Below are 25631 nucleotides of genomic sequence, written 5' to 3' on the forward strand. Positions count from 1 at the left end.
TGTGACGCAGCAGCGATACCGCTACATGTAACACTCACCTCCGACTGCCCCCCCCCCCCGCTGGCTATCGCTGATCGCACGAGATCGGCCTGGTCCATTTCTCGTCGTCTGCTTCCTGCTGGTGCCGACGAGCGAGCCATGGATGCAGGCGGAAGACTGTCATCATCGCTGCGCCTGAAAGGTGAGTAACGACCGCTGCTGTTTGGCAGCTCACTAGCGACCATTTAGCGATGCACCAGCGATCCTGACCGGGTCATATCATGGTCGGGATCGCTGGTGCATCGCTAAATGTAACGGGGCCTTAAGTGGGAGTATTGACATGGTGGCCTTCCAAGCAGGGGATGACTACTATCACTCTGACGCAGCAAAGTCATGACTGCAGGCAAGAGTTTTGTGAACACCTAGGGAGGCAGTGTTAGCCCGAAGCAGGTTACAGGATACTCCTGAGCTGAAGGCAATGGGATGCGGACAGCACGAATTTCATCAGTTGGGCCCAAGGGAAACTTTCATTTACAGGACATGCAGATTAAATGGATGACCAGTTTGCGCTGAGTAGATTGGTGTGCGCGATTTTGTATGTTGCAAGGTATAGAGAGTGAAAAGACGTGAAGTAGGGACAGGCACAAAGTGGTTAAAAGGTTGCCGGGAGGGTGGGAGCATTGCTAAGGGGACTGTTGTGTTGGTTCCTAGAAAAAACTTCTCACCAGTCCTGGTCTGAGGAGTGTTAATAGGGAGAGGAGCCACGGAATCCTTATGGGACCTGTGAGAGACTGCTGGCATGGCTATGGGACGCTGCAGGGTAAGAGAATTGGCAGTATCTTCCAAAAAGAGGTAGAGAGTGAGTCACTTGCGCAAGCATATGATTGGCCAAGTATAGAGAAGGCATGGCCTGCTTACTGAACTTACAGCTGAACCCTTGGCCTAAACTTAAACCCTGGCCCTAGCCGAGGCATCAGGATTCTACTGTGCCAAGAGGAGCTCCCAGAAAGAAGCCTGAAGGTGACAGGTGTCGTGGAGATGGGTCAGGGGCTACCATATTGCAGCAGGGAGAAGATCCACTTGCCTGGATCTGGAAGAGATGATCTTTGTTTGTCTTTGCTCCATGCACAAACCAGTCTCTGTGATGGGATAGAGGGGAGGGGGGGATGAGGTAGGCCGTAGAAATTGGGAAACGACCCGTTGGTGCCAGTACCTTTTTAATGCGGACTCTGTTAAAGAAAAGTTCCTGCCATCCACACAGTAAAGAATACTGACTAACCCCTGGCAAAACTGTGCTGTCTTTTTGGGTCTGGAAAAACAGAGCAGCCCATCCCCCCCTCTGTTACCTTGAGGAGACGAGAGATTAGAAAAATAAAGAAAAAAATACACCATTGGCTGAAACTGGTCTGGAGCAACAGACACTAAAATACACTCGATAGCTTAAAGAAGCCTTCCCCCTTCGGTTCATGCATAAAGTGTGTCGGCACTTCAGTTTTTTGCATCAGTCAAGATCCGCCAAAAGGACGGATGGCGGATCCGTTTTATTACTGATGACAACGGATGGCACCCGTCCGTTTTTTTGACGGATCTGACAAATGAAGAATTTTAAAGGAATCGCAGCCTGGAAAAGGGGAGAGAGAGAGAAATTTTTTTTTTTGTTTGTCCGGCACCCAGAAAGAATTTCGGGTTAAATGACTGTCTGGAGGATCCGCCACAGAAAAAAACGTTGCAAGGTCCGTTTTGAAATCTTTTGAGGATGGTGACGGACAGGAACTTTTGGCGGATCCGCAAAAAAAACTGATGCAACGGACGGCAATCCGTCACAATCCGCCAATAATGGAAGTCAATGGGGAAAAAAACGGATCCTCAAAAGAAAATTGCGGATCCGTTTTTTTCAAAACCTGGCGGATTGTGACTGATTGTAAAAAACGGAAGTGTGAAAGAGGCTTAATCCACTTCTCACTTTGAATTATGTAAACTGTCCCCCACCTTCAGACATTACTTAGGCTACTTTCAGACTTGCGTTATGAGGCGCAGGGCTGCCGCTAAGCTCCGCACCCCGGCCACACTTCCTCCGGTCAGCTCCTCCTATGGGCGCATGACGCTGCATGCGACCGGCGTACCCTATATTTAGCGTTGGGTAAGCTGGCCGTGTGCTGGTATGCTTTTGCCGGCGCATGCGCCCTTTTGGCGCTATGCCGACGTGCGCCAAACACACCGTATTGCATTTTTGTGCGCTCGGCGCAATGCCAAATGGGCGCATGCGCTGGCAAAAGCATACCAGCACACGGCCAGCGTACCCAACGCTAAATATAGGGTACGCCGGTCGCATGCAGCGTCATGCGCCCATAGGAGGAGCTGGCCGGGGGCGGCGCTTAGCGGCGGCCCTGCTTTGCGCCTCATAACGCAAGTCTGAAAGTAGCCTTAAGCATCCAAAAGCAGGGACAGTGGCGCTGATTGGGTGCAGGGTTCACATGACGTAACGTCACGTGAGCTCCGGAAACTGAGTGCCAACGCCTCTGGAATGGTGCCGTTTGTGGTGTTCACATCTTCTCGCCTTAGGCTATGTGCACACGTTGTGGATTCTGCTGCAGATCCGCCGTGGATTTGGCCCTGCGGATCTGCAGCAATTCTGACATGGTACAGTACCATGTTAGTCTATGGATTTTAAACTCCGCTGTGCTCACGCTGTGGTTTTTTTCCACGCAGATTTGCCGTGGATTACAATTCGCAGCATGTCAATTGTTTGTGCGGAATCCGCAGCGGTTTCACACCTTCAACATTGTAGAGGTGTGAAACCGCAGGGCTAATCCGCAGATAAACCGCAGGTCTTTTGACCTGCGGATTTGCCCAATCGGCAACGTGTGCACATAGCCTTACTGTCTCCACCAGTGACTATTCCTTAACGTCTTCAGTCCTTTTCCCCAGCTGTCACCACTCACCTAAACTAAAATATTTAGTTTAACCTCTCTCATCTGGTATCTTTACTTCCTCTTTCAAACACACCAGCATACACCCATTACTTAAAGAAAAACATCCCTTGACCAAAACTGTGCTGTTCACTAAAGACCTGTCTAATCTCTTCTTAATTTCTAAAACATTTGGTTCAGTCCCATCTAATCGCTATCTCTCAGGTAATGCTCTTCTTGACCCTTTACAATCCGTTTTCCACTCTTCACACTCTACTGAAATTGCCCTCATTAAAGTCTCTAATGAGTCTACTAAGAGCTAAATCTAAAGGTCACTACTCTCTGCTGATTCTCCTGGATCTCTCTACAGCATTCAACACTGTGGATCACCAGCTCCTCCTCAAAATGCTCCGCTCCATCGGGCTCAGGGACACTGCTCTCTTGGTTCTCCTCCTACCTCTTTGACCGATCTTTCACTGTGTCTTTTGCTGGTTCCTCTTCCCCCTTACTGTCGGGGTTCATCAGCGTTCAGTTCTAGGTCCTCTCCTCTCTATATACTGCCTGTATTGGACCTACCATCAGTAGAGTAGGTTTTCAGTACCATCTACAGTTGTGCTCAAAAGTTTACATACCCTGGCAGAATTTTTGCTTTCTTTGCCTTTTTTCAGAGAATATGAATAACACCAAAACTTTTTCTTCACTCATGGTTAGTGGTTGGGTGAAGCCATTTGTCAAACTGTGTTTTTCACTTTTTAAATCATAATGACAACCCAAAACACATCCAAATGACCCTGATCAAAAGTTCACATACCACATTTCTTAATACCGTGTATTGCCCCCTCTAACATTAATGACAACTTGAAGTCTTTTGTGGTATTTGTGGATGAGGTTCTTTATTTTCTCAGATGGCAAAGCTGCCCACTCTTCTTGGCAAAAAGTCTCCAGTTCTTGTAAATTCCTGGGCTGTCTGGCATGAACTGCGGACTTGAGGTCTCCCCAGAGCGGCTCAATGATTTTGAGGTCAGGAGACTGAGATGGCCACTCCAGAACCTTCACTTTTTTCTGCTGTAGCCAATCACAGGTTGGCTTGGCCTTGTGTTTAGGATAATTATGTTGAAACTTCCAAGTACGTCCCATGCGCAGCTTCCGGCTGATTATGTGCTGCATTCGTCTTTCCTTCAACTGTGACCAAGTTTCCTGTGCCTTTCTAGCTCACACATCCCCAAAACATCATCGATCCACCTCCGTGCTTTACAGTAGGAAAGGTGTTCCTTTCCTCATAGGCCTTGTTGACCTCTCTCCAAATGTAACGTTTATGGTTGTGGCCAAACAGTTCAATTTTGGTCTCATCACTCCAAATTACCGTGTTCCAGAAGTTTTGAGGCGTGTCTCTGTGCTGTTTTGCATATTGTAGGTGAGATATTTTATGGCATTTGCGCAGTAATTGCTTTCTTCTGGCGATTCGACCATGCAGCCCATTTTTCTTCAAGTGCCTCCTTATTGTGCATCTTGAAATAGCCACACCGCTAGTTTTCAGAGTACTGTATTTCAGCTGATGTTGTTTGTGCATTTTTCTTTGCATCCCTGTGGATTTATTTTTACAGAGCCCCTGATTTTCCATTTGTTAATCACAGTTTGAACGCTGCTGACTGGCATTATCAATTCATTGGATATCTTTTTGTATCCCTTTCCTGTTTCATACAGTTCAACTACCTTTTCCCGTAGATCCGTTGACAATTCTTTTGCTTTCCCCATGATTCACAATCCAGAATTGTCAGTGGCTGGATGAAAGATGCAAGAGTCTGTCTGGATCCCAGAAACTCACTCAGCTTTTATGCGCACACACGGATTACAAGCAAAAAGGTCACAGGTGAAGATGTTACTTTTAATAGCCATTCAAACCCATGTGTCAACTTCTGTGCATGTTATCAAGCCAAAATGTTTTGGGTTGTCATTAAGATTTAAAAAGCGAAAACACAGTAGTTTGACAATAAATGGCTTCACCCAACCACTAACCATGAGTGGAGAAAAAGTTTTGGAGTTATCATTCATATTATTTTCAAAGAAAAAAAGGACAAGAAAGTAAAGATTCTGCCGGGGTATGAGAGCCCAACTGTATATGCTGATTGCACCCAATTATGCACATCTCCTGACATGACCCCTGCATTACTACAATATACCAGTGATTGTCTCTCCGCTGTCTCGTAACCTCATGTCCTCCCTCTATCTAAAACTGAATCTGTCAAAAGCTGAAATCCTTGTTTCCTCCCCCTATCCTTCGCAAACTCAATATTGTCAATTAAATGTGGGGTTCTACCATTACTCCCCTTCAGCACGCACACTGTCTTGGGGTTTTACTATGCATCTATTAGCGCTGTCATATTCCGCAGCTCTTTACAGACATAATAACTGACCCCAAAGGGGATAACTTATATTTAACGGAGATCAGTAGCAAAGCTAGTAGGAGGCAAAGGGTGCGGTCGCCCAGGGCCACACCTGGAACAACGCTACTTTTAACTATATTGTACAGTGCCGTTATCACAAGTTCAACTGTATCGGCATCCTAGATGGGGGACTATGGGAGTGCATAATACAATGTGGGGGGGCTACTGTGAGGGGCCATCAGTTTAAGGGCTCAGTATACTGTGTGGGTGGTACTATATACAGTGTGAGGGCATTTTACGGTGTATAGGGGAGCTGTACGGGGGAGACTCTGGACCTTATTAAATGTTAAGTGGCCACTTATAAGGGCAATAAGGTTGTGACTGTCAAAGGGGCACACAGAGGGAATTATTACATTCTAGGGGGGGCAAAATGTGAGCACAGTTTTCTATGGCACTTGCACACGGCATTAATCTATTCTAGAGGGTTATTTTATCACCTAGAGGCACACATTAGGTGTAGTAATAGGGACACATACGGCAGCAGTGACTCAGCACTGTGTATCAGGAGAATAAGGAGTTTGTGCAAGTTGGGAATAGATGGGGACGGTGCTGGAATGTGAGAAGTCAAGTGTCTTTGTTGTAATTTCTTAAGATGAGTCCTGGCTGGAGAAATTGTCATGTTGGACTGGGAGTCTGGGACAAATGGAAAAGTGACCACCGGAAAGAATGTCCGCTGTAAGTCACTATCTGTAACTCTACTGTAATCTTACATGTTCTGCAGGACTGATATCTACCATTATATGGTCACCATATGGTAGTAATAGTGTTGGTCCTTTTTTTTAGTAATATTGTGGTCATCTGCTGAAGTTTTCATATTATTATGAAACCCTCTATTATGGTGTGCCACCATGGTTGTAATCTGAGTGGGCTCCTAACCAGGTAACCCTGAAGATTCGCCCAAACCTGAATGAAACCCCTAGCTATGAATCTAACTCTGTTCTTTCCTTCACTCCCCACATCCGATCACTCGCCTTTACCTCAAAAACAGCTCTAGAATTTGACCTTTTCTTGCCTATGACTCTGTGAAAACTCTTCTATTCTCGTCTGAACTATTGCAACTTTCTACTAATCTGTTTCCCTCTTAAACTCTTCCCTCTACAATCCATCCTGAATGCAGGAGCTAGGATCATATTTCTCTCCATCAGCTACACCGATGCCTCTAAGCTGTGCCATTCATTGCACTGGTTGCCCATCTGCTACAGAGTCCAATATAAACTTATCACTCTGAACCACAAAGCTCTCCACAATTCAGTACCACCCTGCCTATGACCTCTATTCTACTAATGGTATAAGACTAGGGTTGGGTGAAAGTTTGGGTTCTAGTACCTGACCTAAACTTTTTATAAAGTTCGGTTCAGGTGCCTGAACATTATCCAAATTTCCACCAGAAACCGAACCCCATTGAAAATATGGTTACTGGTAGGAAAAGTAAAAAATCTCTCTCCTCCTGCGCCACCACGGACTCACCTGAACACTACACCGGCCTTCAGCAGAAAGTCCGTGTTTGGTGTTCATGCCTGAATGGTCACTGCTGGTATGAACGCTGAACATAGATTGGTCTATCGCCTCATCTCACTTGGGTAACTATTCAGTTTCTACCCTTCCAAAATTTTCTTAAGTCTGGTCCCTTGTACCATCTGTTTACATACTCTCCATTCACTCAATAGCTCTCTGTGTCTTTGCTTATGCAGCATTATTTAAATAACCTATTATATTGACGGCTGGACCATACAATACAAGCACTTTTTTACCATTTACCTTTCGTGTTCTCCCTACTTCCTCATAGATTGCGCCCTGACTTTTCTTGGTATCTGTTGAATTATGAGTTTACTCTGTATTGTCCTTACAAGTCCCCTCTAATGTAAAGTGCTGCTGAATCTGTTGGTGCTATAGAAATAAAAATAAGCATTTTTTATTTTAATCAAGGCACACATGGGAAATGAGAAGGGGTTGTCCTTGTAGTGCACAACTCCTATAAGAAAAAAAAGAAATGTTTTAGTCAGCTCACTGTCCTCGTCTCACTCCAGGGATCCGTCCATCAGCCAGGGTCGCGGCTCGGCAGTCGCAGCAACGAAATCCAGACAAGAGGTATGTGACCCGGCGATGAAGAATCTGCTGCACCCTCAGAGGTCTTACTTGTATGAAACTTCCATTTTTTTTTAAAAAATGTTAACTGTTCATGTACCAACTTCATTTAAAATAACGTACCGTATTTTTCGGATTATAAGACGCACTTTTGTTCCCCCAAATTTTTTGGGAAAGTGGGGGGTGCGTCTTATAATCCGAATCTGTGTGCGGCTGTGCTAGAGTAGGGGGGGCGGCTCTGGTGTGGTGTCAGGGGGCTGGGGTGGGCTGGCTGCGGGCTGCAGAGACAGTGGGTGGTCACGTGCTCCCGCTTATTAGGCTCATGTAATATTCACTGCTGAAGCCACACCGAGTTGGTCGACAGGGGAGTGGTGCATATTACATGAGCCTGTACTCTTCCGCGCCCCCCCATCACTTTATTAACCTCCCGATGATGACTCCTGCTTCCAGCATCCCCGTGGCTCTTCATGTGTCTGTGCTGACATCCTCCTGCGAGGGTGCGCGGCAGCAGCTGCTCATTCAGGCAGGAGCTTCAGGACCTTACGTCACGTGACCAATAGGACCTGCGGTCACGTGACTCCATGTGCTTGCCAGGAGGGTGGAATATAGGGACGGGGGGCTGTGTCAATGCCAGCAGGGGGGAATATAGGGACGGCGGGGCCGTGTGCATGCCAGCACGGGGGCATATCGAGAGAGGGGGGCCATGTGAGTGCCAGCAGGGGGGCATATAGTGACCGGGAGGGCCTTATCCAGGATGGGATGGGGGGCTATGTGCCAGCACAAGGGGGCAATGTGCCAGGATGGGGGTTATATAGATAACAGGATGAGAGACATATATATGATTTGAAAGACTGACACTGGCATTATAAGACACACCTCTATTTAACATTAAAAAAAATTTCTCTTTTCCTTCACCAAATTTGGGGGTGCGTCTTATAAAGCAAAAAATATGGGAATATATTATACTGACTGGGTTTTGGAACCAATATGAAATTCAGGTCTCATACATTATGTAGAATTTTTATGAACAACAAATACTTGTGATATATACAGACGATGGTATAAAACATGGTTATATTGCACAGATAGGTGGAATACCATTCTGTTTGCATTTACCAGTGGATAATGTATGTGCACAGGTATATTAACATTTTGATACCCTAATTATCCCTTTCAAAAAAGTATATTATTGGGCTTGTCTAATCATTGCTTATTTCATGTAGGAGATCAGAGATTTTTCAACCTGCTTTGCAAGTGTAAGATCATAAACATCTAAGAGAATATATATATACTAGATTAAGGCCCGATGCTATCGCATCGAGAGGATAGTGACACACCTCTTGCCATGTTAACCCTCAATACACACACACCTCCTCAACACACACTCCTCTCACCTTTCACCATCTCCACTCACATCCACTCACTCTTTCACTCCACATACGACCCTTTCTCTCACTCTGTCTCTCATACTCACACTGTCATCGTCGCTGCTCCATGATCCCCGACATCATCTTCCGCCGGCGCCATCCTGGATCCCGACGTTGTCCACGCCGGCGACATGTTCTTGCGGCCATGCCATCTTGAGTATTCTGAAATCCTGCGAGTGGACATTAGTGGAGATAGTGAAAGGTGAGAGGAGTGTGTGTTGAGGAGTGGTGTGTTGAGGGTTAACATGGCAAGAGGTGTGCTGTGACGTCACCAGTTACAACTGGATGGAAGTTGTTACAACCCGGAAGCTGCTTAGCGCATTTATTATAGTAGATTAAGGCCCGATGCTATCGCATCGAGAGGATAGTGACACACCTCTTGCCATGTTAACCCTCAATACACACACACCTCCTCAACACACCACACCGCCTCAACACACACTCCTCTCACCTTTCACCATCTCCACTCACGTCCATTCACTCTTTCACTCCACATACGACCCTTTCTCTCACTCCGTCTCTCATACTCACACCGTCATCGTCGCTGCTCCACGATCCCCGACATCTTCCGCCGGCGCCATCCTGGATCCCGACATTGTCCACGCCGGCGACATGTTCTTGCGGCCATGCCATCTTGAGTATTCTGAAATCCTGCGAGTGGACATTAGTGGCTCACCATTGTCATTTTGAAACACGACTGCTACTTCACTGACAGTGGGATTATTGTAGCGTCGAGGGTCTTGAGTACGATCTTGTTTAATAGCCATAGTGATGTTTGGCATGACAGTTCCGTTTTGTAGAGATTTAATTTTTTCTTGTTCTTCCACATCACGTAACATTTGATAAGCTTCCACAAAAGGATTAATAGTTTGGATTTGAAGGGCAATAATGTTCATCAATGTAGGATGACATTTTTGATTTTCTTTACATCGTAAGCGTTGTTCATTTGCGGTAGCGGTATCGAGAATGTAAAGTTGGGAAAATGCGTGTTGTTGGTCATCTGAGGGATGTAGTGTTCCAGTTCTATGATAGATCTGCCCATGTATGCGGAAACAGTATATGCCATATCGAGGAGGTGGTGAAATATTTGCACCCATGGAGGCAAAAGCAAAGGAACGGTTAATACTTCGAATATTATCCATGAAATTTTTGCTAAATTCACTTTGCCCTTTCAGCAAACGTGTAAAGACATCAGGATATTGTAGTATGGGTACATGGACTTTACCCTTCTGACAGCAGAGTGTAAAGTTGTTATCAGAAGGTATCTCTGCTACAAAATGCAAAGCTTCGCAATGCTCACATACATGGGTCATGTCACCACAGCTGTGTTCGGTAATACTATTTTCATCATTAGGGAAAATGTGAGGTTGTAGTAGAAGTGCATGTCCAACCGATGGGGTGCGCCTAGTTTTGAGACCAGCGTATATTTGTCTTGGTTGCACTTTCTGCGGGCTAACTGCAGCTTGTATGTGAAGAAACTGTGCGTTGGTATTGACTAATGGTGGTATTGATAGGGCAGAAACAGATTGCTGATTAGTTATGTCAGTGAACGGCATATAGGATGAAGTGTGGTAGTAACTTGTTCCACATGCTGATGTGGAAGCATCCTGTTGTGAGTCTACTAATAATGATGAGGAAGAAGCCGTCTGTTGTTGGCGGTGATGGCGTGTAGAGGCTTCTTCAGCCAATGTAATAGATTTAGAGTTAGGGGATTCGTGTGTGAGACGACGGCGTTTATAAGCCTTAATCTTGTCAAGTCGATGCTGTTTTTCCTCAGGAGTCTCATTAGCATGGCGTTGTTTTTGTCGTAGTGCTAAAGCTGCTTTCCTTTCACTGGCATACTGTGCATCGGTATTGAATGGTGGTATTGATAGGGCAGAAACAGATTGCTGATTAGTTATGTCAGTGAACGGCATATGGGATGAAGTGTAGCAGTAAATTGTTCCACATGCTGATGTGGAAGCATCCTGTTGTGAGTCTAATAATAATGATGAGGAAGAGGCCGTCTGTTGTTGGCGGTGATGGCGTGTAGAGGCTTCTTCAGCCAATGTAATGGATTTAGAGTTAGGGGATTCGTGTGTGAGGCGACGGCGTTTATAAGCCTTAATCTTCTCAAGGCGATGGTGTTTTTCCTCAGGAGTCTCATTAGCACGGCGTTGTTTTTGTCGTAGTGCTAAAGCTGCTTTCCTTTCACTGGCATTGGCATACTTTTTGTTATGACTCATGTTGGCACAGGTAAAGGAGTCTATTTGGCAGTTATCTGGCAGTGAAGAAGGCGTCCTGGAGTATTGTAGAGTAAACAGATACTAATTGACCCTGTAATTGCCCAGCAGTAGTTATGAAGTGGTAGTGGCAAATTGGCCCTGTAGTTAGACACCGGCAGAGGAGCAAGGCAGCAGTAGTTATGGCGGTAGAGGCAAATTGGCCCTGTAATTAGACACTGGCAGAGGAGCAAGGCAGCAGTAGTTATGGCGGTATAGGCAAATTGGCCCTGTAATTAGACACCGGCAGAGGAGCAATGCAGCAGTAGTTATGGCGGTAGAGGCAAATTGGTCCTGTAATTAGACACCGGCAGAAGAGCAAGGCAGCAGTAGTTATGGCGGTAGAGGCAAATTAGCCCTGTAATTAGACACCGGCAGAGGAGCAATGCAGCAGTAGTTATGGCGGTAGAGGCAAATTGGTCCTGTAATTAGACACCGGCAGAGGAGCAAGGCAGCAGTAGTTATGGCGGTAGAGGCAAATTAGCCCTGTAATTAGACACCGGCAGAGGAGCAAGGTAGCAATAGTTATGGCAGTACAGGCAAATTGGTCCAGTAATTAGACACCGGCAGTAAACAGGCATAGGACCAAGGCAGCAGTAGTTATGGTGGTACAGGCAATGCCAAGCGTCCGCACAGCAAGTCGGCGTGAGGTAAATGACGCAATTTCACGAATGCAAGATGGCGTCGGCGAAATCTCGCGAGATTTCGCCGACGTCGTTAACACCTCTTGCCATGTTAACCCTCAACACACCACACCGCCTCAACACACACTCGTCTCACCTTTCACCTCCACTCATGTCCACACACTTTTTCACTCCACATACGTTCCTTTCTCTCACTCCGTTTCTCATACTCACACCGTCATCGTCGCTGCCCCGACATCTTCCTCCGCCGCCGCGATCCAGGATCCAGACGTTCTCCAGGCTGCCGACATGTTCTTGCGGGACGCCATCTTGGATTTCGTGAAATCCCGCGATATTCAAGATGGCGTCGCCGCAACATGTCGCTGGCGTGGACGACATCGGGATCCAAAAAGATGGCGTCGGCGAAATCTCGCGAGATTATGCCGACGCCATTTTGGATCCCGATGTCGCCCACGCCAGCGACATGTTCTTGCGGGACGCCATCTTGGATTTCATGAAGTCCCGCGATATTCAAGATGGCGTCGCCGCAACAACATGTCGCTGGCATGGGCGACATCGGGATCCAAAATGGCGTCGGCGTAATCTCGAGATTTCGCCGACGCCATCTTTTTGGATCCCGATGTCGTCCACGCCAGCGACATGTTGTTGCGGCGACGCAATCTTGAATATCGCGGGATTTCACGAAATCCATGATGGCGTCCCGCAAGAATATGTCGGCGGCCTGGAGAACGTCTGGATCATGGATCGCGGCGGCGGAGGAAGATGTCGGGGCAGCGACGATGACGGTGTGAGTATGAGAAACGGAGTGAGAGAAAGGAACGTATGTGGAGTGAAAGAGTGAGTGGACATGAGTGGAGGTGAAAGGTGAGAGGAGTGTGTGTTGAGGCGGTGTGGTGTGTTGAGGGTTAACATGTGCGTGTGTGTGGTGACGTCACCGGTTACAACTGGACGGAAGTTGTTACAACCGGAAGCTGGTTAGGGCATTTATTATTATAGATAGATAGAGATATATATATATATATATATATATATATATATATATATATATATATATATATATATATATATATATATATATATACACCCTTTTTTATCAATTTATTCATGCTAAAATATAGAAAATAACATATAGCACTATTGATGAATTCCACTAAAGTCTGATTGTCTATGTTGTATTATTTGCAACAAATATTCCACAGTCTATTATGTATCACATTAATTTGAGTATGTGAATATCCTGATACATGGACCTTTTTTCTAGCTGGTTGCAAGGAATGATTGAAATTGAACAACCACATTTTAAAACCATCTGCATGCATGCTGGACATGAAAGTTACTCACACAGCTGAAATTCTTGCCTTGAACCTGGGTCTAAGGGGTAAGGTTTCTCCTTGTGGAGAGTGACATGACAGCTAGGGCTTGTCAAGGTAAGGAGGCTTATTAGCCATGCAATGCTCCTCTTGGAAATTTGAAGAGGCAATTTGCATATTACCCCTTAGAGCTCAGGCCAGAGCCTCTCACCTAGCCAAATCAGTTCTCATACTTTGCACTGACGAGGGCCAATAGCCCGAAACACAGTGTCTGCAAATTGAGATTCTGATTTGGCTTTTATCCTAAGTCGTATTGCAAGACTCGTTAAAGGGTTGATTGTGACTTGTAGGATCGCTACTACCAACAGGTGGCGCTATACAGTTCAAGTCCTCTTTCTCTCTGAATGGGCAATTTGCCTTGAAGCTAGCCTTTGTATAGACTTGCTTCTTGTAGCTATTTAATGTCTATTTGTGTCTGTTCAGTGGGTCCATGACTAAGGCCTCGCTATAGACCGAAAAATGTCGCTCTAGACGTCCACTGGTTTGACCTGACTGCATGTAACTATGCTTTTATACATTTAACGATTTTTCAATAAAATGGAAGTTTTATACAAATAAGACCTCTGAGGGTGCAGTAGGGTGCAGTGGATACCTCTTGTCTGAACTCCTATAAGAATGTATTTCTAAGAGTCGGCAGCATACCCCATGGTTTCCTGTGTCCTGCAATGAAGCGCCTGAGAAACTTTTCTTGACATGATTGGCACTACGGCTGCAAGTAAATACATGTTTTATTTGCTGTCAGTTTCCCTTTAAGATTTTATTTTTTAAGTGTACCCACCATCCCACTTCCTGACGCTCCTCTTCCCAATTCCATTTCCCAGTACTGTTCAATGATCAATGTAATATGCAAAAAATAATAACATTGGTGAGTTGTGGATTATTGGCCGCCAGAGCTCCTCTTTCAGGAACCTTTCAGGGAACACAACATAGTTGGGGCTGATTTGTTGATACAACTGGTTATAGGAAGGCGGACATTTCAGCATCTTTGTGCTACACATTACCAAGTACACGGGTCATCATTAAAACCAGTCAGACAACGATTTATTGTAATAACTATTACAAATAATAATAAAAAAAAAAAAAAAAAATACAGCACATGAGTCTGAACCCTAGATCATGGTCTGCAAACTGGAAAGGAGCTGTGTCTTCCCTAAGATGTCGGTTTATAGAAGATACAAATACAAATCTAACGAAAGTCTAACATTTGCCAAGAAAAGGCATAGGAGCTAAGCAGAAGCTGGTGTAACCTTAACCTACATTCTTCTCACCACTCTTGGACACCAGCCGGTTTGCCAAAAATTTAAAGTAACAAATAAGTGTGAAAAATGCAGCAAACTTCAGGTGAAACATAGGGTTCTCTTACAATTTACGTATCCAAGGGACATCTGACAGATGGGGGTCCGAGACTCATAGGTGTTGAAACGAGCAGCGCGCTACATGTATTGATGCTCCATTCAGACTCCTCTGATTTGAGTAGAAATAAGGGACAAGACCCCCCATCTAGTAATCAGCCAGTCATCAGAGACTTCTCACCTGTGTTGCCGATAAGTGAAAAATATCTATTAATGAAAAAACCTTCAAGAAAAATCTATCAAAGGCCTTGCAGAAACTAGTGCAATAACGCTTACTAAATTTTCCCTCCTTTCCTCAAGAATTGTATGTAAAATGCTGTTTTTTTGGTCGACCCGCCTCATGGGATTGACCGCCCATCCGGTCATGGGTATTGCTCCCAACAGTTTGATGTCACTTCCTTCTGTCACAATTACTTGGACTTCTTGCATCATACAGTGCATTAACATTGAGCGAGGGACTGCATGAATCCAACGACATTGACCAATAACCTGAACATCCATAAGGACTGAATGGTGGCCATAGCACTGCTCACCGGCCAAATGATCTGTGGGATTTCGGCATCCTCAGCAGGACCTTTGAAGACAAAAATAAAAAGGTAGAAAGTTACAGCTATTCATGTTCTAATTTAAAAGTATCTTGCATTTTACTGCATCTGTAACGGAGAGAACGAGTGGCGCCATCATGGCCATCGGCCTCTGCTTTCTATGAATATTTATGCTCTTCACTAACACTTGGACCTTGTAGATGCAGCCGTTAGAGTAGTTGGTGTATATTTGTTTACTACAATTTCCTAATTTGCCCTACGAACTCCGAACAATTATTATTGCTCCATCCAGGCAATGTACCCTTACATTTAAGTAAGTAGGGTACTGCAGCTAAATGAGCCCAGAAATATTAGAGCGAGGTGTGATAACTTCAGCGGGATTGGTCAACGCTCTCTTGCATAAGGTTTCCAAAGTCTTCCCCCAACAACACATATTGGGAAAAATATCTGGCACCTTCATTTCTTACATGCCACCTTATCAGGGACCTCTCTCTATTGAAAATTTCTGAATGCTCAGCTTGGAGTATAGTGGGTGGTCAAACAAATATTTACAATCTTTACGTGGAGGACCTCCTCTATAATATTTATACTTTTAGACACATGCCTTAAAAAGGGAACCAGTTATCATGTTTTTACATATGGAAGCAAGGTAGTAGTATATATGTGTAGGCACTTGTCCCCCAATGAAAGTGCTACTTTTTTGTAGAGATGTGACGTGGCAGTCATGAGAAATCAAGCGTAGGAGACATATAACGCAGGCTGGAAGTGCACTGGGGGTGTGTTGGTGCATCTAGAAGAAGCCAGTCAAGTGCACTGACACTCCCACTGCACTTCCAGTGATGACACTTTGCCTTTAAATAGCTCCAGAATTGTGATAATGAGGGAGAAAAGCAAGTTGTCCCCTCCTGCTCAATTAAAAGCTGACATCTCACAGTTTATACATCGTTATCAGATCTCTGTACATAGCAATTTCGTATGCACCTTTTTCACCTCTCATAGCGCCAGGCCCACATGTGAGTATGAATGGAGAACACTCCGTCACCTATTCTCCTTGCCACAGCTGGAATGAAGGGGTTCCACTACTTTATTCTCATGAGTTGGGGTCGACTGTGTTGCAAGGGGAGAAGATAAGTGTTTTAAAGCCACAGCAGCTTCTTCTGTCAGCGGAAATATTCTACGCTCCCAGTGTTCAGCCTGGTGGAGAGAAACATTACACAGAGGTAAAGTTAGACAATTCACAAACCAGGAACAACTAAAGGAACACTGAATAAAACAACAGCAATAGAAGTGGTTGACGGTGGTTTACACCCTTCATAAGCACCTAGTGCGTTTTCACGTTCTTCTGTGGCAGGCAAATGACAATAGAGAACTTATGCAATTGGGCATTGAAGTGAATCGGTCACCCATACTACAAATTACATATGTTAATAAATCAGATCTCTCAGACCTGGTGAGGTTGGTGTGTTTACTTTATAATCCCAATATTGATTTTCAGAGTCATTCTGACATGAACAGGACCAACAGCTGTAGAATGATAAGACTCACGAGTCCAAATACATTCAGTCTCCTCCCTCAGTACGTTACAGCTGCAGCTTATACTGAGCGCTGCAAGATCTCGGCAGGGAGAAGGGACACTGAGGAGCTGTTAATCAGATCTAGTTGGCTGAAGATAGAGTTTAAACATTCAGTAAAATTTATACAGCCATTCTGACATGGATTATTAAAGACATTCTCATATCCTTATTATTATTATTATTAAATAAACCTCTTTGGCCAGATACATATAAGATAGCTGTTTTCTAAGTTAGGCTACTTTCAGACTTCAGATTTTTAAATCCGGCGGGCTGTGGCAAAAAGTTGTCAAACCTGATCCGGTAGAATCCGCAGCCCGCCGGATCATCTGTTTTTGCCGGATACGGTGCAGGAGAGGGAGAGGGAGAAAGAGTCTTCGCGCATGCGCTCTGCAAAAAAGCGGTCCGGCGCTGTAAAAAAACGTTGCATGGAACTGTTTTTTGCAGACGCTGGACAGGCATTTTTTGCTGTTTCCGGCAAAAGCCGGACACGCCGCATGGCCATCAGGCGCAATGCGGCGATAATGTAAGTCTATGGGAAAAAAGCCGGATACGGTGGCAACAGGTGTCGGATCCGGTTTTTACATTTTTCGCCACATCGCAACTGATGCTTCAAAACGGAAATCTGAAAGTAGCCTTAGTGTCTTACATCTGCCAGGATAAAAGGATCGGGCTCTGTACCTCAACATTCATGATCCTTTGTTACCCAAACATCTGTCCGCAGGATGTGTGCAGTGCTGGAATTGACTTTCATGGAGCTCAGCGTTTCGGACATAACTAATGGACAGATGTGGAGCTGTTTCTGGAAGAAAGCAGCCATGCTTGTACAATCTTGTACAACCCCCTTAATCTTATATAGGTTTTATTTAAAAAAGTCAATAAAAAAATGTTCAAGTCAAACAGAGAAATAATGAATCAAGATAAAGTACAAAGTTTTGATTAAGAAAATGTGAAAGAAAAGCATTAAAGGGAATGGCTGGTGGAAAGGAGAAGTGATTAGAGAGTCGTGTGTTCATCTTAAATATGTGATCAGTGAATTGGATTTTATTAACATTTTATTTCAATATGTCTTTACCAGATGTGATGAACCCGCACCTCGCCTGACGTCACTATTACTTCGAAGGATCATGTAATGCGGTCATGTTCCACACCCACTGGGGACAAGCAAGGTCCGCTAGGTAGTTTTACACAGACACCCGCTGTACACACGGGCCAGGTCATAGGTCCTTCACTGCACGTTACTCAACGTGGACCTCATATTTGATGTGAACCATAAGCATAACAGAGAGACAGATCACATGGCCTTACATGAGCCTTTATCCCCTTTGGGTCACTCCCCTCTGGGCTGAACCAAAATCCTGTCCCCTTGCTTCCAACAGCTAAAAACTCCAAAACCCAAGATGAGTCGTAATTCCTTAATAGACGGTCCTAGGGATGGACGGATCCGGCCAGGCCACTGCTACGCTTTGAGACTAAACACATCTTTCCTATCTGGTTCCTACTAGGCATTCTATGTATCTCCAGTCCGCTTGGCCCATTACTAAGATCTCGAAAATGTAACCGGTATGTGGCTAGGACATAACGTAAGTACATATTTTCCTCATGAAATGCAAGCTGTCTGAACAAAGCGGATAGATTGAAAAATATAAAATCCTGGTCGATCAGTATTTTATCATTTTTACAGACATGGCCATCCCATTAAGTCCATTACAGGAGGAGATTCAACTCTTTACCTTAAATTGCAAGTTTTGTGAAGCCCAACCATTAAGGGGTGGTGTGTCCCACGAGACTGGGGACATGGAATTTGGACTATAGTTTTCTTCAGTGCATGAAAGCACATTTCCTGGCCACTGCACTGAGCTGTGACTTGAAGATCTGAAAAATAAAAACACGTTATATTTTGTTATCAAAAAGGAGACTGCAGACACTGAAAAAGATTGTGCATAATATCAGTAATCATAATAGTCTGATTATAAAAGTGTCAGTCTCATGATGTAATGTAGCTACATATCCATTCACGGACTAAAAAGATTAAGGCCATGTGCACACGTTGCGGATTCTGCTGTGGATCCGCAGCAGATTTTGCTGCATTGTACAGTACCTTTAAATTCAATGGAAATTTAAAAACGCTGTGCACATGCTGCGGATTTTTCAGCGTGGATTTTCTGCGGTTTCAAATCCGCAGCATGTCAATTCTTTGTGCGGAATCCGCAGCGGTTTTACACCTGCTCCATTGTCAAGGTGTCAAACTGCAGGCTAATCCGCAGGTAAACCGCAGGTCTTTTGACCTGCAGATTTATCCAAATCCGCGCTGAAAAATCCGCAGCACAATCCGCAATGTGTGCACATGGCCTAAAGAGCACCTCCAAAACTTATTCACAAACTAATCCAATTGGAGTGATTTATAACATAACTTATTATTACTTAATTCATATAACTACATAAATAAAGGTTAAAATTATACTGAAATTCTCCCAGCCAGAAGCTTGTTAGGATGTTTAAACATATAGCTATGTTAGCCCTATATATTTATTTAGTAATATGTAAGATGGAATATTACCTAAATCATCTCAATAATGAAAATTTATTTTAATATAGGGCTATCAATTTAGAAATATTGATTCACCACCTAATCTTAACGATACTTGTTTGTCTATAAAATGCAGGTATCATTTTATACTCTACAGTGGGATGTAAAAGTAGTGCACCCCTGGTCAAAATTACTTATTAATTTCATTTCATCCTTGTGCCAAAAAACAGCAGCCATGGGTTCTTCTAAGCAGCTGCCTAGCACTCTGAAAATGAAAATGGCCCACAAAGCAGGAGAAGGCTATAAGAAGGTGGCAAAGCAATTTCAAGTTGCCCTTTCCTCAGTTCGAAATGTAAATTAAGTAATGACAGTTAACAGGAACAGTGGAGGTCAAGATAAGGACTGGAAGACCAAGCAACATTTCAGTAACAGCTGCTCATAGGATTGCTAGAGAGGCAAATCAGAACCCCCACTTGACAGCAAACAACCTTCAGAAAGATTTAGCAGACTCTGGAGTTGTGATACATTGTTCTTTCTACTGTTTAGACACCTGCACAAATACGGCCTTCATGGGAGAGTTATCAGAAGAAAACATCTCCTGTGTCCTCACCATAACTTTCAGCATCACAAATATGCAAAAGAACATCTAAACAAGCCTGATGCATTTTGGAAACAAGTCCTGTGGACTGATGAGCTTAAACTCTTTGGCCACAAATATCAAAAGGTATGTGGGGAGAAAAAAAGGGCACCGAATTTCAGGCAAATAACATCTCGCCAGTCATTAAGCATGGAGGTGAATCAATCATGCTTTGGGTTGTGTTGCAGCCAATGGCACGGAAAATATTTCACAGGTAGAGAGAAGAATGGATTTAATGAAATTTCAACAAATTCTTGATACAGACAACACCATCTGTAAAGAAGTTGAAAAGAGGATGGCTTCTACACATGGATAATGATCCTAAACACACGTCAAAATCCACAATAGACTACCTCAAAGGGTGCAAGTTGAAAGATTTACAATGTCACTCACAGTCCCCTGATCTGAATATCGACTTCAAAATAGCAGTGCATGCAAGACGACCGAGGAATCTCACAGAACTGGAAGAATTTTCCAAGAAAGAATGAATGAAAATCCCTCAAACAAGAAATGAAATACTCTTGTCTGGCTACAAAAAGAGTTTACAAGCTGTGATACTTGAAAAAGGGGGTACTACTAGGTACTGACCATGCAGAGTGCCTAAATTTTTGCATGGCCCATTCTCCTTTTTGAAAATTTTTTTCAGATTAGGTTGGCAATTGAAAGAGGGTATGTTTGTTGGCCCACAGTTTAGGGAGCGTTACAAGGATAGTCAGTTCGATGACATACTTCAGGTTGTTGAGAAGGTAGCGTAGAACAGTTTTAAGAGTGTTTGTTCAGGATTTTTGGGAAACAAACGTGCGACCAATTACAAAGAGCTGGTGGATGAGATGCTCTTGTGCTACCACAAGCTTGGGGTACACATTCTCTTTCTCCATTCCCATCTCAACTTCTTCCCAGAGAACTTTGGAGCCGTCAGTGAAAAACACAGTGAGAGAGTCCATCAGGACATAAGAAAAGGTATGAAGGGAAATGGAGCCCTGCAATGTTAAGAGCAGGCTGTGGAGTTGGAATCATAGAGTCGGAGCCCATTTTGGTGGAGTCGGAGTTGAAATCAGTATAAGATGGACTGACTCCGACTCCTAAAATATATAATAAATTGGGTTCATTAGTTGATTGCATGATGTGCTGTAAATGTTTTCATAATAATTTGTGAAAATTATAACATGTCCTATAAAAGTCTGTTCTGTTCCTGATCTAAATAAGGATCTGAGTTTTTAGTGGAAATGAATCTGTGCTGCACTTTATGCACATGCTCAGTAGTGATCAGTGCTGGAGAGTCAGAAGGGAAATTGAGGAGTCGAGTTTAGCTTACTGACTCCACAGCTGTGGTTAGGACACTAGTGCTGGACAATCATGAGAGACGCTCCAGAGCTACACTATACACAGCAGGCCAAGATAAAGTGCTCAACTTGATATTACAATAAATGTAGTTATTTATTATGTACTTCAGCCCATGTAATGATAGTTTGTCATAAAAATTCCCAATAAATGTGTAGAAGGTTTATGAAAATTTCAACTTGTAACCTTGAACTGTGCATTTCATTAATTTAGTTGCCCCACGTCTCCTTGGTAGCTAATAATTCAGAGATATGGGAATATTCTGTTCCTTTATGGTCATAGAAATGTAAGTAAATTCATTTAAATGCATTTACAAAGAAGTAATGAAAATGTGTTCAACAGTGAATTAATTCCTATATCCACAGAACATTATTACGGCCGCCTATGATGATTCATACAGCTCCTAGTTAGAGGGCCTGTTGCCACTTTCCTAACAATCACCGAGCTGGAGATAAATTAATTGATGAAACGCGTAGGGATTTATTACTGCCGTGAGTCATCATGGGCTAGCAATATGTATAGTAAATTATTAGAATCAATTAGATAATGTCATTGTTATAATGTATCGGCATGTTTGCTGACCGCGTGTCCGGTGGCCAAACTAGCATATCTTTATAGGTAAGGAGATCCCACCCCCTTCTTTTCCAAACTTTCCCCAAAATGAAAAAAACTCATTGTCTAATCACAGTATGGAGGCTCGCCAGGTGTCTGTCACTCCAGCCAATCACCACATATAGCTCAGAAGGGGGCTGGTCGGCGTCATCCATTCAAACGCGGTCTACCAGCCGACGTCACTGAACACCATTGGTCTATCCCATATAGCCAATCTTTGATGGTTTATCACGGCGCGTCGTCCAATCAGATGTTTTATATTTTTGCTGACGGAACTCCATCATCCAATCCTGGGCAGCGAATCTCTAATGGTATACCTCTGCTTGCCGCTCCAATCACATACAGCTGTCATATTGACATCTTGAAAGTGAAACTTGCCGATATTACATGATGATTCATGCTGTGTGTGTTTCTCCCAGTAGGGACGGCCGCCCTCTGATATACAGCATCTCTTCAAGTAAACTTGTACTTAGTAGGTAGGGCTACTGATACGGCCACCTTCAGGATTATGCATCTATCCATACAAATTCTTTATAATCCCATGTAGTTAAGCAGAATTTATTCATGTTTTTATTAAATGTAATGATTATTAGTATAGTTATTCTTAGTCTGTTATTACATGAATACTAAATACGGGGGGGTATGCTAATTTCTGAACTAAATATAGGTGTCTAGGATGCAGATCAGTGCGGCTAATCGTCAGTCTATGTAGGGAATATGTTATGTAGCTGCATATCCCACCAAAATGTGCAGTCGGCAGCAAATGTACCCACTGATGGCTTTCATCTGAGCAGCCATACTCCTTAAAAATAACCCTGCTTAGAGGAAGTCCACTTCCTTGAATCTTAGAGGTATTTCTTAGAGACTCTGATCTGCCAATCACAGATAGAATAGAACAGTCATACCGTCCTTTCTAGAATCTCATTGTACTGAGGTGGCACGAGAAGCAGTCTGCGCGAGAGAGGATGGCACGGGGAGCAGTCTGAGCGAGAGAGGATGGCACGGGGAGCAGTCTGCGCGCGAGAGGATGGCACGGGGAGCAGTCTGCGCGAGACAGAGGATGGCACGGGGAGCAGTCTGGCAAGAGAGGAAGGCACGGGGAGCAGTCTGCGCGCGAGAGGATGGCACGGGAAGCAGTCTGCGCGCTAGAGGATGGCACGGGAAGCAGTCTGCGCACGAGAGGATGGCACGGGAAGCAGTCTGCGCCCTAGAGGATGGCACGGGAAGCAGTCTGCGCACGAGAGGATGGCACGGGAAGCAGTCTGCGCGAGACAGAGGATGGCACGGGAAGCAGTCTGCGCGAGACAGAGGATGGCACGGGAAGCAGTCTGCGCGAGACAGAGGATGGCACGGGGAGCAGTCTGGCGAGAGAGGATGGCACGGGGAGCAGTCTGTGCACGAGAGGATGGAACGGGGAGCAGTCTGGCGAGAGAGGATGGCACGGGAGCAGTCTGAGCGAGAGAGGATGGCACGGGGAGCAGTCTGCGTGAGACAGGATGGCACGGAGAGCAGTCTGCGCGAGACAGGATGGCACGGGGAGCAGTCTGGCGAGAGAGGATGGCACAGGGAGCACTCTGGCAAGAGAGAATGGCACGGGGAGCAGTCTGGCGAGAGGATGGCACAGGGAGCACACTGGCAAGAGAGAGGATGGCACGGGGAGCAGTCTTACATGGAGAGTAGTTTGTGTCAGATTGCATATATGAGATGCAAGCTGTCTACTGGGGGAAGTGGAGACTGACCTTCCTTCCTACTACAGGGAGAGCAAGGGCTCACTCACACGACTGTATAACACTGCCGAGTGCTATGTCATGTTTTATTGGATAGTCCTTGGACCAATGTTATTATATGGGCAGTGCACATCTGCAATTTTTTCCATGCAGATTTGGCTTGAGAGAACAATTGAAACATGCTACAGGTGCATCAAATGATTGGATCATGGGCACCCATAAAGTCAATCTGTGCGAATGAAACATCTGACTGCACTCGGATGTCATCAGACAGAGACAATGGAGAAATTAAGTTCTCCATATTCACTGCATCGGAGATACGATTCTCTCCTGTGAGAGAATCAGATCACAGTAAGATGACACTCTGATCAATCGCTGACACATTTTGGCCCGAGTGTCATTAGTATAAGTGACCCGATTTTCTCCCAAGAGAGAATGTGACTCCAGCCTAAATAGGTTTCTTAACTTGCTAAACACTAGGGAAGCCACAGTACCTCTTCCACATCTAGAGAATACCAAGGATGCCGTCATTAACCCTTCGGCAGCTCTAGACAACCAAAGTTGAAAACACTAAATACTTTTCTGCTCTAGACCCAGGGATGTGGTCATGAATGCTTTAACTACCTCAGCCAACTGTAGACACAATACAGGAATATTTATTTGCTTTGATTTTGATCACTCACCATAGTGGAAACAGTAGTAGCAGCTGTAATAGTGTGAGAATTTATTTAAAAAAAAAATAGTGCCGCTCCTGTGAAGGCAGTTTGTGGTATTTGCAGCTCAGCCTCCGTCACTTTATTTGAGCCAAGCTGCAATACCAGATACAACCTATGGAGAGGTGAGGCGCTGTGGCATTGAAGTTTTCTAATGTACAACCCCATTTATACAATTCTTAATGAAGAATATGTAAAGTAAAAAAAGAATCAATTATATATATTTTCTGCTGATTTTTTTCAACAGTTGGTTCAGACAACTGACCTGCTCCTTTTCGGACATTTGCGCTGTTCCCAAAACGACCAGCGAACCTTTTCTATCTGCTCATATTTCTGATGTCGTATTAAAAAAGTCTCGTCTGCCAGATCTTCCAGCTAAAAATGTTAATAAAATAGTTATGAATTTGGTGAACAAAATTCTGAGAAAACAACTAGCAGACTTGGTGAAGTATTGCATTTCTCCCCCCTCCCCCACCCCCCCCAAAAATACTGCGCGTGAAATCAGAATTCATTTTTTCGGTTTTCAGTGAATTTAAATAAAACAACCTTGCTACTTTGGACTTTTCATTTAGGCAGTTCTAAACCAAAGTGTCATGTTTCCCTTAACCTTCGTTCGCACTTGCATATTGTTGTATACAAACACATGGGCCATGCACACAGTGAACAAGTCTGTCGGACAGTGTGCACACCACCAAAAGACTGAAACATAGAAAAGCACAGTAAAACAAACGTATAAAAATACTCTGCTGTAAAGAATTAACAGTAAACAGCAAGTGCTAGTAAAAAGATGATAAAAAACAGGGTATTTGGTTGATACGTTTTTTGAAAAAAATGTATACTAAGCCGCTCTACCAAACGTCAAGGTATACCCCTCAGAGCAGTCCCTAACCGATGTATTTAAAAACCTGGTCATGTGTATAGTACCTGTATGAGCAGGATTCAGACAGGTAATGACCAATGTGGACATGCTGCAGAGGACGGCCTTTATGTGCATGGCCCACAAGGGAGGGGTGGAGACCTCCCTAATCTTGCAAAAACAAGAAACCAATTGAATACAAACACCTGGACCATGCACACAGTGAACAAGACTGTAGGACAGTGTTCACACCACCAAAAGACTGAAACACAGAGAAACACAGTACAACAAACGTATAAAAATACTCTGCTGTAAAGAAAAAAACGTATCAACCAAATACCCTGTTTTTTATCATCTTTTTACTAGCACTCGCTGTTTACTGTTACTTCTTTTCAACAGAGTATTTTTATACGTTTGTTTTACTGTGCTTTTCTATGTTGCATATTGCTGTGTTGATGATTCAACAAGCAATTTTTTGGGCCTTTTTCATACAGCCTTATCAGGACCATATCTTCTTACAGATGACCCTATAGTTCTCTTTTTGGATTACATTCTAGTTTCTGAGAATACATGCATACAACAGTTGCATTAAAATGCTAAAGGTCTTACAGGGAATCTGTCAGCAGGT

The 25631-nt window shown here is 44.1% G+C and overlaps 1 protein-coding gene across 2 annotated transcripts in view; it reads right to left on the reverse strand.

Annotated features, from left to right (window-relative positions):
* Positions 1 to 14132: 14132 nt before the first annotated feature.
* The window catches only part of KANSL1L (KAT8 regulatory NSL complex subunit 1 like), a 121693-nt gene continuing 110194 nt past the window's right edge, over positions 14133 to 25631 (reverse strand). Inside the window, exons 13-16 of one of the 2 annotated variants that reach the window (XR_012221922.1) lie at positions 24413 to 24522; positions 18321 to 18462; positions 15998 to 16210; positions 14133 to 15045 (exon numbers count right to left, since the gene is read on the reverse strand). Coding sequence is in view for 1 of the 2 variants with exons in the window: in XM_073553200.1 (XP_073409301.1) it covers positions 16055 to 16210; positions 18321 to 18462; positions 24413 to 24522 (408 nt within the window). In the remaining variant the exon portion in view is untranslated. The remainder of the gene's footprint in view (positions 15046 to 15997; positions 16211 to 18320; positions 18463 to 24412; positions 24523 to 25631) is intronic. The other variant, XM_073553200.1, reaches the window with a different exon arrangement.

This window comes from Dendrobates tinctorius, unplaced genomic scaffold (assembly GCF_039654945.1).
Source record: "Dendrobates tinctorius isolate UK_male_01 unplaced genomic scaffold, ASM3965494v1 ptg000199l, whole genome shotgun sequence".
NCBI classification, from domain to species: domain Eukaryota; kingdom Metazoa; phylum Chordata; class Amphibia; order Anura; family Dendrobatidae; genus Dendrobates; species Dendrobates tinctorius.